Genomic DNA, 13,784 nt, shown 5'->3' on the forward strand with positions numbered 1-13,784 from the left:
ACTGTACAGGCTCTGCCTTGGTGGGAAGGGAACATGTGGACACTGTCTGATACTGGAAGTTAAAAGCCCACCCGAGTTTGGAAGGCCCATACCTACCCTCAGGAACTCTGCATGGAGAAGGTTCTTGAGCACTTGATTGAACCGTTTCTTTTGTGCATTTTCTTCCAAGACCTTTTCCAGGAAGATGCGTATGTCATTGATCTGAGTGTTTGCTGGCAGAAGGTTGAGGGCCTAGGGACAGAAACAGAGATAGCGACTGCGTGAGGTGGAACAGGAGTGAGAATGCAGCCATGGAGCTCTTGGACCCTAGTCCCTTTCTGCATTTCCTCTTCTCACTCGATGCTCCCTGCAAACACCCTCCATCTCCCTGGGAACAACTCCTGACCTTGGTGGTGTCCAGTTTGCTGTGGTGCAGCTCCAGGACCTGCAGGGCAGCCTGGAGGTTGGCTTTTGGCTCCAGCAGTTCCAGCTTGATTGGCCCCAGGCAGTGAATGCTGGGGGGCGACAGGTACATCCGAAGCAGGGACAGATACACCTGTCTCAGAGAGAAAGGAGCCACGTCAGGCTGGCAGCAACCTGCCCAGAACCCCCAGCACGGAGCGCGCCTAAAGATGCGAGGGGCTCGCCTACAGTAACAGCTATCCCTGAGCATGTAAAACTCGTCATTTTCACCTTTTAAATTGGTAAGGTCAAACAGGCAACGGAAGATGTTAACTAAGGATTGCTTTTTCCCTGAGAGAAAAAAAAAATGCCTTGTATTTGTTTACCATTATACCATTTACAAAATGCTACCACTGTAAAATAATTCAAAAAGATTCCTCATTTCCTTTGGCTTTAAAAGCTGATACCCTGTCCACACTTTTGCAGGTGGGGATAGCAAGTGAGACGCTGCATTTCCTACTGGTGCCAGTACCACAGGGTCTCGCAACCTCAGTGCACATTCGGGGCCAGATGATTCTTGGTTTGGCGGCTGTCCTGTGCGTTGTTTAGCAGCATCTCTGGCCTCTACCCCCTGGATTCTAGCAGCACCCCTGTCCTCAGTCACAACAATCAAAAATGTCTCCAGATATTGACAAGTCAACGTGTATTCGAGATGTAGTACATCAGAACCATGACAGGTTCCCGCTCGACAGGCGGACCTCATAATTTATGACACAAATCAAGACTCCTGAGAGTAAAGAGACAGGAGTGCTATTAATAATCACAGGGATGACAAAGATGTACACCGGAACTACCCCAAGCACACCAGGACAAATGGTCCCATGCTCTCCCTCAGTACACACATGCAAGATCAATCAGAGCCCTGACCCATGCCCCGTCTCATTCTGCCACTCATATTATTGCCACCTCTGGTCAAACCAACGGGGCGAGGTATGCACACGTGCTCCCTGGGTCAGGGCCACTACTCACATCTTTGTTGCCATCTTTGTTTTGGTCATAGTGTTTGTGGCAGTACCTGTAAGGGAGAGAGCGGTGAGAGCAGGTGGTGTGAGGGGGGCACATTTAAATGAGAGGCTGTGGGTGCAGCCTGTTGGAGCAGCCTAACCATAGCCAAAACTGGGGACCGGGATGGAGGCGATTCTTGCTCCCGCAGCAGAGTATGGGAAGAGGGACTTCTTAGCTCTCTCTCTCTGCGGGGCCTGTAGACTGCTTAGGAGGTAGGATGGCGGGGCAAACTTACTCCTCAGCCATCCTTGTATCCTTCAAGATGTGGACATAAATGAAAAGAGCTTGTTCGTGTTTCCCCATGCGCCCCAACAGGAGAGCTCGTTCTTCTAAGAGGCCTAGGGGGAAAAGGAATATGAGGAACCACTGCCACCAATCTTGCAAGCACAAGGTGAGGACCAAGCTGTCCAGAGGAGTGGACACACGGCAATATAAAAGGGAAGAAGATAGGATTCTTACTGCTTGGGTTTTTCTTCAAGGAGAAAATGACTGAAGTTCAAAAGAGGAGGAGGGAGCTATTTTGGGAAGTACTTTATCCCATCTTTTTTGAGATCACATATAAACTGGGTAAGAATATTCATTCAGCAGCCAAGTACTTAACAACCACCTACAAGGTTCAGGTAAGATGGGCAAGTGCTTGCTCTCAGCTCTCATAAAGACAAATCATGCCAGATTACAAAAACTGCTGAGCAATGAACTTGGCCAAGAACATGTTCTGAAGCAAAAAACAGGTTGCAACCTGGCTATCAATTAGCATGTGGTTCACACCCAGGAAGGAGACTTTTCTCAGTTACCATACAAAAGTGAGTCTTCAGAGGGGACAAACAGGAGCACTGGCCTGAAACGCCTGGTTTTTCCAGGCCCAACTTCTGTGGAGAGTTGGGGAACAATGAAAGGGGTGGACTAGTCTTTGCACGACCTTCAGCTGAAGTGGCTTCTGGCCGTAAGCCAGACACTCACCATCAAAGGGAAAATCACAGATGAGCCGGCCCGGATCATAGTAGCTGGAAATCTCCAAGAACATGAGGAGCTTTTGCCGGTATTCTCCCAGTTCGCCCTCTTCCTCTCCAGCTGGGACTGGGGTTTTGCCTTTAAGGGAAACCAAGCTCAACATGAAAGTATGCTGCCAGATGGCAATGTGGGGTCAAGAAAAATGAAGGGAATGGGGTTCAAGGATGTCACCACATGACCAGAAAGGCCTCGAGGGTGGCTTCCATGCTCGCTTCTTTTAGTTCACAGTCTCTATGTGGCCCCAAAACATCAGCTTAAAGTTAAAAACAAATAAGCTGAGTAGAGAAATACTCTGTGGGCAAACCTGTTTATCAGTATAGCTGCCATCTGGCAGACAGGTCTGTTCCTTCCACCCTCCCCCAGCGATGAATCTGAGACACTCAGACATGCCAGGACCCAGACAAGGGCTCCTGAGTCTCATGTGCCAGGCCCGTGTCACTCAGCTCCCCTGGCTCCTCTTCAGAACTTCTGCCCACCTGGGCAGGGAACAGGGTGGCCTGCGTACCCCCACCACAGGTGGCACCTGGGTCTGTGCTCTCCTCTAAGGCCTGGGGCCAACCGACTTCCTAAGAGAACTGGTACCTGCGGGGAAGGACAGGAGGTACTCCTTCATCAGACCTTGCACCTTTTCACAGTACAGCTGGATCAGGCAGTTGTGGAACCGAGCTCCTGTCTCCTCCCAAACGTGGATGATGTGTTCCTGAGGCAAGATGGACGTCTTTGTCCCTAGTATTCTCCAGGCTGTGACTTGGTCTCCCAGCCTCCCGCACATTTTTAAGGCCCAAGAGGTCCCATCCAGATTATCCCCTAATCAGGCTGCAGAGACGACCAAGAGACAGCTCATCTAAAGCCACTGGGAAGCTTCACCAGAACTTTCACGATGCGACCCAGTAACGTGAGGAGCCGTCTTCTCAATTTCTAAACTCCTTTTTACAAATTTGGTCCCATAATCCTCCAAACTCTCACATCGACCCGTGTAATTATGGTTAAGTATCTGCCTCCTGGTACTGAAGCCTATTTGATTGTCCTGTGGTCACTTTTGAGTTTGGCTGTACAAATGTGGCTTTGGAATTTTTTTTTCTAAAACATCATTCTTTCATCCCTCTGTACTTTACCTAGATTTGCTAGGTAGCATTTCCAGCTTGGTCTACCGGGATCTTTTTCTTCAGAGGAAGCTGAAACAACCCTCATCCTTCCAATCCGCAAGTGACATAAATCCCAAATCTGAACAGCTGGATAACAGAACCATGCAGTCCTGGATCCTGGGTTTAAAGCTTTTTAGTGCAGACCAAAAAATACCTTACCAGATAAGGAACAGCCAGACCCTTAAAATTCTCTACTAAGAAGCCGAGGACTCGATCACGTGGCAGAGACTCCACTTCTGGGAGATCTTCAGTAAATATCTGTCAGAATGAACCCGAGTTCCAGCAGCAGAACCATCTGACTGCAGTTCCACCAAACACACATGCATGTGAGCACAGCGATCAAACAGGCTTTAGGAGGGGAAGGGTACGAGAAGGCATCTGCAGGCAGTCAGCGTGTCAGACGAGGCACAGGCCTCCTCAAGCCTGTGCAAGGCTCTCTCTACCAACTTCAGCGCTGGCTCACGCTTCCCAGTCCACCCTTTCTAGCACCAATGAGGACGGATGCATGAATCCACCCTCCTCTCCATCCACTGCTGTCCCAAGTGCAGTCAGGACCAAGTGCAGTACCAGATAAATCCAAGGGACTCCCGTGGCTCACCTTCAGGCCATCTTCTGGGAAGTCTCTCAGCACCCACACAGAGTAGGAGAAAATTAAATGCAGGTTTTCTGTGCCTAGAGGGGAAAGCAGGACTTGTCAGCAGTTGAGGCCCATCTTGCCCGTGGCACTGGGAAGGCAGGTGGGCAGGTTGCCCCAGAATCCATTTTCCTGAAAAGATAGCTCAAGCATGAGCTACTCGGGGCTGTTAGTCCTACTGGGCTGGCTCCATACCAGGGGGCTGTCATAGGTCAACCACCGAGGGATTTTTATGCCATCTGGAGGAATGAAATTGAGTGAACACAAGCATGGAAGGGAAGGGAGCAACCAAGTAGAAACAGAAACGGAGAGAGACCAGGTCGTTTGAACAGGGGCGCTTTCCCCTCCCTTTCAAAAGGTGGACTTACCCAGACGCTGCAGATACTGCACTGTCCTCTCGTGGCCTTTCAGAGGGGAGTTGGCTTTCTTGGACTGGTCCACGAGCACCTGCAGAGCTGGCCACCAAGCCCAAGAACAAGGTCATGAGCCTTTTCCCCATGGGAGATTGGTCACATCTCAGTAGGTTCCGCTGCCATGTACAAGAGTCCCTCCCAGATCCAAGGAACCGCCCCCACACCTTTCTCGTGGAGCCCCTTCTTCTCATACAGGATGATAAGCTCACTGTACTTGTGAGCCTTCTTCAGCACGTGCTCGCTCTCCTCAATGTGGCAGTGATTGTTCTCCAGGCGTAGCAAGGGGGCCACCAGGGCCACGTTCGTCTGCAGAAAGAGCAGGAGTTCAGTGGAAACTGCTTCCCTAGCCCAGGCCTGCTCTAGGCTGAAAGGCCAGGAATGTAGCACAAGCAAGAGGAAGCAGACAGCTTCCTGTCTTTCAGGACAGCAGGTAGAGGCTTTTAGAGCATTTATGGACCTTCGCACAATGTGTTTTAATGTTCTGTGGGGGAGAAGAGGGACAGAACTTCTTGAAGGAACTACTGTCCCAGCTGACTTTGTAGCACGAACTGCAATCTGACCAGAGAAGATGAACCCACTGTACAATTGTGCATTGATATCTTGCCTTATCCTCTTAATTCCAAGAGACTCACAGGCATCAGGAAAGTCTATATGGTTTCCAGAATCAAAGACTTCACTCTTACTAGTGGCAGGTCCCCCGGGGTCTAGCATTCCCTTTTACTTTCCCAGACTGTCAGGGTAACTGGGAATTGCGGCACCCGAGCGCTCAGGTAACTCACATGGAGATAGCACTTGAGCAGGGTGGTGTCGATGATTTGTAGCAGCTTCTTCTTGGATTTGATGGTGGGAGTGCCTTCCATGAGTGGGGAGGTGCTTGACTGGTGATCAGAGTCGTTCAGCTTCTTTACCAATTGACTTCGTTTCTGCACAGGTCAAAATGTGGGGTTAAGGCCAGGACTAAGTCTTCCTTTGTCACCTGAGCTACTGAGTAATTCTGAATACCTCCAAATCAGCTCATGCCCACTGGCCTGATCTCACATTAGCATTCGATTTTTAGTACTGCCAAACTGCCACGGAGGCAACAACAATTATTTATTGACTATTTACTACAGACCAGGCACCATGCCGAGCACTTTATATATACCGTCTTAATCCTAAAACAAGTGCCGATAATATTATCCTTATTTTACAGGTGAGGAACCCAAGGCACAGATGTCAGCTGCTACGTAAGGGGTAAGGCAGGATTCAAAGTGGGGTCTGACTCCAAAGCCCATGTTCTTTTATTTTTTTAAAAATCAACCTTATTGAGGTATAACTTACAATAAAATCTAATCTTTTAAAGTGTACCATCAGATACATTTTGACAGATGTGTACATGCATGTAACCACCACCTCAGTGAAGGAAGATAACATTTCTATCACTCCAGAAAGTTCCTCGTGCTGTTCCCAAACAATCCCACCCACTGATCTGCTTTCAATCCCTGGAGATGAGTTTCTGCTTATCCTAGAACTTCATCCAGTAGGTATTCTCTTGAGTCTGGCAGAGCCCATGGTCTTGCTCTGCCATCTCTCTGGCACAATATTAGTGTCAGTTACTTCATGCATTCCCAGTGTCAGTGGAGAAGGCCAGGGAAGGACATGTGCTCACCTTCCTACGGCTAAGACACTGGCAGTGGAGGGCCTTCCACAGTGCCACAGGCTTTGGGAGATACTATGGCCAGGAATCTTTTTTACTTAGCACAGTGTGTGCAGTGTGTAGGCAGTGGCAAGTCTGTGTGCTCCTTGCAGGCTGCCAGCCCCAGGAGGGTACCCTTGGAGCCCCATGTCAAGGAAGGGCCAAGGTCACCCATGCCTGATCAGACCTGCGGGAACTCACTGACCCAGAGGCAGGGAGTGGAAAGCAGCATGACAATTTTTCCAGCAATACTTCTTTTTTTTTTTTTTTTTTTTGAGACAGAGTCTCGCTCTGTCGCTCAGGCTGGAGTGCAGTGGTGCAATCTCAGCTCACTGCCAGCTCTGCCTCCTGGGTTCACGCAATTCTCCTGCCTCAGCCTCCTGAGTAGCTGGGATTACAGGCGTGGGCCACCACACCCAGCTAATTTTTGTATTTTTAGTAGAGAAGGGTTTCACCATGTTGGCCAGGCTGGTTTCAAACTCCTGAGCTCAGGTGATCTTCCTGTCTCGGCCTTCCAAAGTGCTGGGATTACGGGCAGGAGCCACCGCCCCAGCCAACGGCAATACTCAGTGCCTACCCCGGAGCGTTCTGGAGACCCCTACAAAGGTCTGCAGAACACTTAAGAGGAAAAAATATCAATAAGGTCTCTGATTCTGAATGGGTACACAGGAAATAAACAATAGCCTTCTGTGACAGAAATCTAGGATTAAGGGACTAATGGAGATGCTGGTTTTAGTGCTGACTTAAAATATACATGTCTATAATAGTAAATCATAAAAAATTTTAAATCTAAATACCTCCCTTAAAAACATGTTATAGAAGGATATTTATTGACAAGGAAGTACTTTCTCAGTATATGGCTACATTTTTTAAAAGTAAGCTATAAAACAATCTATAATTTGATATCCATTTGCAATAAATAAACCAAGAAGTAAATAAACAAAAGCTAATTCACAGACATAAATGTCTAGAAGGGCAACACTAAAATGTTAGTTTCTTATATTCTGGTGGTAGAGTTATAGGTAATTTGTGTTTCTGTTTTGTACTTTTTTGTGTGTTTTCCAAGTGGTTCCACATACAGGGGGCATTTTCCCCAAAACTATGTATGTTACAAAAAGTTTGTTTTAAAAAAAACTTGTATGTGTCTATCAACTAAAATTTACCTTTTTTAGTTTCTATAACAGCTTAGTGTGAATTTACTAGGAATTGGGTGTGTTTACTATTATCAAGATTTGGCAGAAAACCCCACTTCAATGGTACTGTTAAGTTAGAAGAAGTAGCAGAAAGAAACTTTACCCCAGGCAGACTTCCTAGAGCATTAATTTATAGAATGCCTTAGCATTAGAGAAGGCCTTAAATTCCTTGCCATAGAGAAACAAGTACTGAAACTCCCAGGCAAACTCTTTCACGCACTCTGTATTACACCTACCTGTGTCAGGTAGTCAATCAGAGCTAAGTGAGCCTTCTCCAATTCAGCCCCAGAGAGCACAGGCAGTGGGTTGGGATACTGCAACTGCTTCCTGTAGTCTGTGGGCAGCAGGTCCGGGTACAGGCCCATCACGTGGGTGGGATCTATATGGAAGGTAAACATGATTCCTCTGGAAAGGAGCCCAACAATTTAGGGATAAAATAAAACAAGACTATTACTGTAGCAAAATAAGTTCCAGACTGATTTTTTAAAAACAGACTCTCAGTTCATAAACATTCAATGAGCTGTAGACTTATGATTTGAGCATTCTTTATACATATGTTAAAATTCACTAAAACATCACAAAGATGGCATGACTATATTCAAATACACACACAGAATTAGAATTGAATATTTATCAAGCATCTGAAAGTAGAGAATAAAAAGTTTTTAAGGAAAAATGCTGATGTTGAAGTAGAAGAGATCAAGAAACTTAACAATAAAAAATTTGTGTCAAAAAAAGAAACATTACTAAAAAAAAAGCAAACAACAGGCTAGGGAATATATTTGTAATACACATGGCAAGAGACTAATTTGTTGATTACAAGACTGGGCAGCATAGTGAGACCCCATGTCTACAAAAAAATTTTAAATTTGCTGGGCATGGTGGCACGTGCCTGTATCCAGCTACTTGGGAGGCTGAGGTGGGAGGATCGCTTGAGCCCAGGAGGTCGAGGCTGCAGTGAGCTGTGGATCATGCCACTATACTCCAGCATGGGCAAGAGTGGAGACCCTGTCTCAAAAAAAATTTTAAAAAGAGGGTAATATGTTGATTAGATAAACAAATTCACATAAATTGGTAATAAAATGTAAGACTTCATTTGATAAATGACCAAAAGACAAGACCAACTGATAAGAGAGTATAAATAAGTGGGAAAATGTTCTGCTACTTTAAGAATCAAAATGGTACACATTAACAATATTAAAGAGGTAACATTTTCCTTCTGCCTTAGAATTTATGTTCTCACAGATGCTCACAGATTTTTTTTTTTTTAGACAGGGTTTTGCTCTGTCTCCCAGGCTGGAGCACAGTGGCACAATCTTGGCTTCTTGTAGTCTTGACCTCTTGGCTCAAGTGATCCTCCTGCCTCACCCTCCCAAGTAGCTGAGACTACAGGCATTACTACCCTGCCAACTAATTACTTTTAAATTTTTTGTAAAGATGATGTCCACGATGTTGCCTACGCTGGTCTTGAACTCCTGGGCTCAAGCAATCCTCTCTCTTTGGTCTCCCAAAAAGCTGGGATTATAGGCATGAGCCACTGTACCTGGCCACTCCCAGATTGTAACAGGAAAATGCTGTAAGTAGCCAACATATCCCCTCACTGCCACTGGGGGCTGGTTAACTGGTTATATAACTTACTATAATTTACATTTATTATAATTTATAATACTGTGGAATGCTATTGTTTATTGGTCAACTGGCACTTCCCATCCATTTCTACTCCTTTCTAGTCCACAGGGGCTATAAAACTGAAAACGACTTTTCTCAAACTCCCTAGCAGTCAGGGTTCTAAGTGAAAATCTGGTTCCACCAGACACAGGCTATGAGATGTGGAAATGAAAGTGAGACGGAAGCCTCCTTCTTCCAGCTCATGTGTGTGTGCCGCCAGACACAGCACTGCCAGTGTCTGGTTACAGCTCTGCCACTCTGTAGAGGCACCTGCCTGGATACAGCAGCCCACACCCAGTCGCCAGCTCTGTGGGAACGGAGGTCACTGCAGGCCTTAGGCAGTGAAAGCAGCAGCAACTTGCTGACCTCTGGGTCACAGGGATATGCCCATATCCATGTCCAGTAGTAGACCCCTGTCTTCTGCTACTTCAACTCATCCAACAATCTGTGTGTCTATATGTGGTAAAATACACACGCTGCAATATTTATCCTTTTAACTATTTGTAAGCCTACAATTCAGCGGCATTAAATACATTCACACTGTTGTGCAACCATCAGTACCATCCATCTCCAGGACTCTTCCATCATCTCAAATTGAAACTGCCCAATAATAAACAATTACTCCCTATTGTCCCTCCATTCCAGCCCCTGGGAACCTCTATTTTACTTGTGGTCTCCATGAATCTGCCTACTCTAGGTACTTCAGATAAGGGCAAGTTCTCTCTTCCAGGCTATGTGGAGTCTTGGTGGGAGGATAGCTCTAGGGACCTACCTTTGCCTTCAGAAGCAGAGGGGAGCCAAACCTCTTTCTCCACCCCTGGTAGAGTCTGGGGGTCAGACCATGACCTAATCCTGGCTAATCAGATCCCCTGATCTGGAGAAAATGATGCAAGGATACAAGCAGTGTGGTACACACCAACATATATCATACATCCCATCCTATGTGCTCCTCATAGGTAACATGACCCTCCTCCATCAAGAGGCGATGTCTGAACTTCCTTGCCTTGAACATGGCAGGACCCTTATAAACCAACAGAATATAGCAGGAGTGAGAGTCACAAAAGACCACTGAGGCTTCTGCCTAGGTCCCTTAGACACTCCTTCCAGAAACAGCCAGCTGTTACGCATGAGGACACTCAAGCAGCTCTGAAGAGAGACCCACTTGGATAAGAACTGAGGCCCCCAGCTCCAGCTAGCACCACCTTGTCAGCCATATGAGTGAGCCAGCTTGGAAGCGGATCTTCTAGCCCGGTCCAGATTTCAAATGATGGTAGCCCAGTTGACATAAAACTACAACTGCCTGAAAGACGCGAAGCAAGGACAGCGCAGCTGACCCCTTCTCAAATTCCTGACCAACAAGTACTAACAGAGATGGATGACTACGGTTACTTTAAGCCATACAGTTTTGGGGAGATTTGTGACATAGCATTAGATAGCTAATACATCGTAGGGGGCAATTTTTATCAGGGATGCAACAACAGGGGAAGTGGCAGTGGCAACGGCTAAGGAGGTGGCTATGCTAGTGCAGGATGGCCCAGCCTGTCCTGGCTGCAAACTGATCATTCTGTGGCTTCCTGTTTCCAGCTGGGAGGGGCTCCAGAGCTCCCTTCATTTCCATCTATTCCCCACCTAATCTCCCATCAATTTTATGGGTTCTTCCAACTGTCATTTCCCTAACGTTCCAATAAACTCTGCTTAATTTATCCAGATTCTACTTAAACGATCCAGAGTTGGTCTCCATTGCTCACAACCAAGAATCTTGACTGATACAGGGAGTTACCACAGTTCATTACTGGCCAAGGTTGAGGAATAGTAGAAAAAAGGCAAAGCAATGAAGAGGAGAAGAGGAGATACTAACTAGTATGATACAGAGTCAAACCAAGTATATATATAGATTGATCCAAATTAAGCAAAACTGGAATATACAGTTTTGAATATACAGTAATGATATTCAATACTAATAACATCAAACACTTACAGAGCACTTGTTAAGTGCCACACACTGTTCAAAGCACTTCATATAATCCTTACAGCAACACTCTAAGGTAAGCAGTAGTATGATTATCTCTTTTTTGCAGAGGAGAAAGCAGAAACACAGAGAGGTCCAGTACTCTGCCGGATCTGAGGCAGACCCCAGGGCACCTGCTCCTCGCCACTACACTCACGTCGAGAGGTTTCAGGACACTAAGAAAAGGAAGGGCTTCATGGCACTGCCCTGTGTTGGCTCTCAAAAATGATTTGCAGTTTAATTCAAGGAATTTGGTCTAGAACAGCATTCAATAAACACTAGCTGATCAAATACCCATCTGTTGAACTGAATGACCTGCTGCTGCCTTTCTTTAATGGCAAGGGCATATCATACTGGAAAACCGGGAGTCCACATTTATTGAGAAGACCAGATTCACAGGATTAGGAGTATAGACAGGTAACCACTACGGCCACCCCACAGGATCTTGCTAGGTATGAGGATCAATTTAGATGAGCCTAAACTTTCTCCATTCTCAGAAGTCTATTATCATTTCTTCCCATACTTTTCAGGCTCCCCTCCTCCACCAGTTCCTTATATGAAGGCCTCACCACTTGTTACCTGTGCCAAGTTTAGCAAAGACCTGCATGGACTCATCAAAACGCTTCTGGCAGAAGAGGTTGAAAGCATACAAGTTCTTGATGTGATGAATCTGTTGTTGCTTTTCACTGTCGGAATCATCTTTCATTTCCTAATAACGGAGTAGAATAGGTAAGAGCTCACTCACTCAACAAATACTGTTCAGTATGTTCTTGATGTTAGAGAAGATGCTAGGAGCTACAGACGCCAAAGCATACAAGACAAGGCCGGGCGCAGTGGCTCACGCCTGTAATCCCAGCACTTTGGGAGGCCGAGGCGGGCAGATCATGAGGTCAAGAGATCGAGGCCATTCTGGCTAACATGTAAAACCCCGTCTCTACTAAAAATACAAAAAAGTAGCCGGGCATGGTGGCAAGTGCCTGTAGTCCCAGCTACTTGGGAGGCTGAGGCAGGAGAATCACCTGAACCCAGGAGGTAGAGGCTGCGGTGAGTCAAGATCATGCCACTGCACTCCAGCCTGGGTGACCGAGTGAGACTCCATCTCAAAATAAATAAATAAATAAATAAAAAATAAAACAAAGTGTACGAGACAGCCACATGGTATCCGCCTTGCAGCCTGCCCTTACAATCTAACCGTAAGACTGCTAAGTACGCAATTAAAACACAACAGGGTTTCTACGAGATGCCTAACTGGTAATCCTGAAAATTGTCATGGTCATGAAAAACAAGGAAAGATAAAATGTCACAGACCAGAGGACACTAAGGACACATGACAACTAAATGCAATCTGATTTCTGGATTTGATCCTGGAAGAGAAAAAAAAGGACACTAATAGAAAAACTGGTCAAATCTGAATAAAACCTAGTTTAGTTTAAAAACACAAAATCAAAACAAAATAGGGTAAGAGTGATGACAAGCATGTGGGAGGGGTCCCCAATCCAGTCTGAGTCAGAGGTCCAGCATGGATTCCAAGAGGAACCTAATCTGAGACATAAAGGATGGGTTGGGTCAGGCACAGTGGCTCACGCCTGTAATCCCAGCACTTTGGGAGACCAAGGTGAGTGGATCACCTCAGGTCAGGAGTTCGAGACCCAGCCTAGCTAACATGGTGAAACCCATCTCTACTAAAAACACAAAAATTAGCTGGGCGTGGTGGCACATGCCTGTAATCCCAGCTACTCAGGAGGCCAAGGCAGGAGAACTGCTTGAACTCAGGAGGTGGAGGTTGCAGTGAGCCAAGATTGCACCACTGCACTCCAGCCTGGCGACAGAGGAAGACTCTGAACTCTGTCTTGGGGGAAAAAAAAAAAAGAAAGCCATCTGGCATAGCTGGCACAGTTGGGAAAGGTCCTAGTCTCAGTAAAAGCTAAACAAATGCAGCTGCTATAAACTTTGCTTCTTCCTCATAACCTATTTTCTCCTTATACCTCTTTAGCCAATCTTTATCAAATTTAGTTTTTCCTTTCAAAATGTCTCTCAATTTCCCCCCTTCCTTTCTTTTCCTATTACCGCCACACTAGTCCAAGCCATCATCATGTGGCTGTCCCTGCTCTCAGCTCTCCTGCTTGGTGCTTCAAAGACTTCCAAAACCTGGTGCCAGCCTCCCTATCTAGCTGAGTCCCGAACACTTATGCCACACCTTCTTCTCCAGTCAGGACAGGCTCCAAATGTGATAGACATAGGCCACACTTTTCACTTCTTTAACTTCCTCTCCATCTGGAATGGAATGCTCCATTTCCTGCTCTTGATCCTAATCTAACATATTCTTAAAGGGTCAACTCAAGTGTCTAGCCATAGGATGCCTTTTCTAGCCCACAGTGAACTGTCCCTTTCTGACACTTGGCTCCAGGACTTATCAATGCCAAAGTTTAGTTTGTAATTTCCCTCTGAAAGTTCTATTATGTTTGCTTATCTATTAAAATAAAAGATAGGTTTTTCCTGGACTACGATGATGTCAATCAAACCTTTTTTGTCATAAAAAGGGCAGAACACAAAATAACTATGAGCCTAGAAAAGAGAAGGAAAAATAGGAA

At 46.1% G+C, this 13,784-nt stretch overlaps 1 protein-coding gene across 4 annotated transcripts in view; it reads right to left on the reverse strand.

Moving 5' to 3' along the window:
* The window catches only part of VPS39 (VPS39 subunit of HOPS complex), a 47,009-nt gene that overhangs the window by 3,553 nt on the left and 29,672 nt on the right, over window positions 1–13,784 (reverse strand). For all 4 annotated transcript variants that reach the window (XM_028850337.2, XM_077938098.1, XM_077938097.1 and 1 more), the window contains 13 exon segments: window positions 11,773–11,902; window positions 7,754–7,896; window positions 5,429–5,572; window positions 4,814–4,955; window positions 4,605–4,691; window positions 4,201–4,274; window positions 3,762–3,860; window positions 3,040–3,157; window positions 2,407–2,535; window positions 1,682–1,784; window positions 1,411–1,456; window positions 386–535; window positions 97–231 (listed from right to left, as the gene is read on the reverse strand). In XM_028850337.2, the coding sequence (XP_028706170.1) occupies window positions 97–231; window positions 386–535; window positions 1,411–1,456; window positions 1,682–1,784; window positions 2,407–2,535; window positions 3,040–3,157; window positions 3,762–3,860; window positions 4,201–4,274; window positions 4,605–4,691; window positions 4,814–4,955; window positions 5,429–5,572; window positions 7,754–7,896; window positions 11,773–11,902 (1,500 nt within the window).

This window comes from Macaca mulatta, chromosome 7, assembly GCF_049350105.2.
Source record: "Macaca mulatta isolate MMU2019108-1 chromosome 7, T2T-MMU8v2.0, whole genome shotgun sequence".
In the NCBI taxonomy this organism is placed as follows: Eukaryota; Metazoa; Chordata; class Mammalia; order Primates; family Cercopithecidae; genus Macaca; species Macaca mulatta.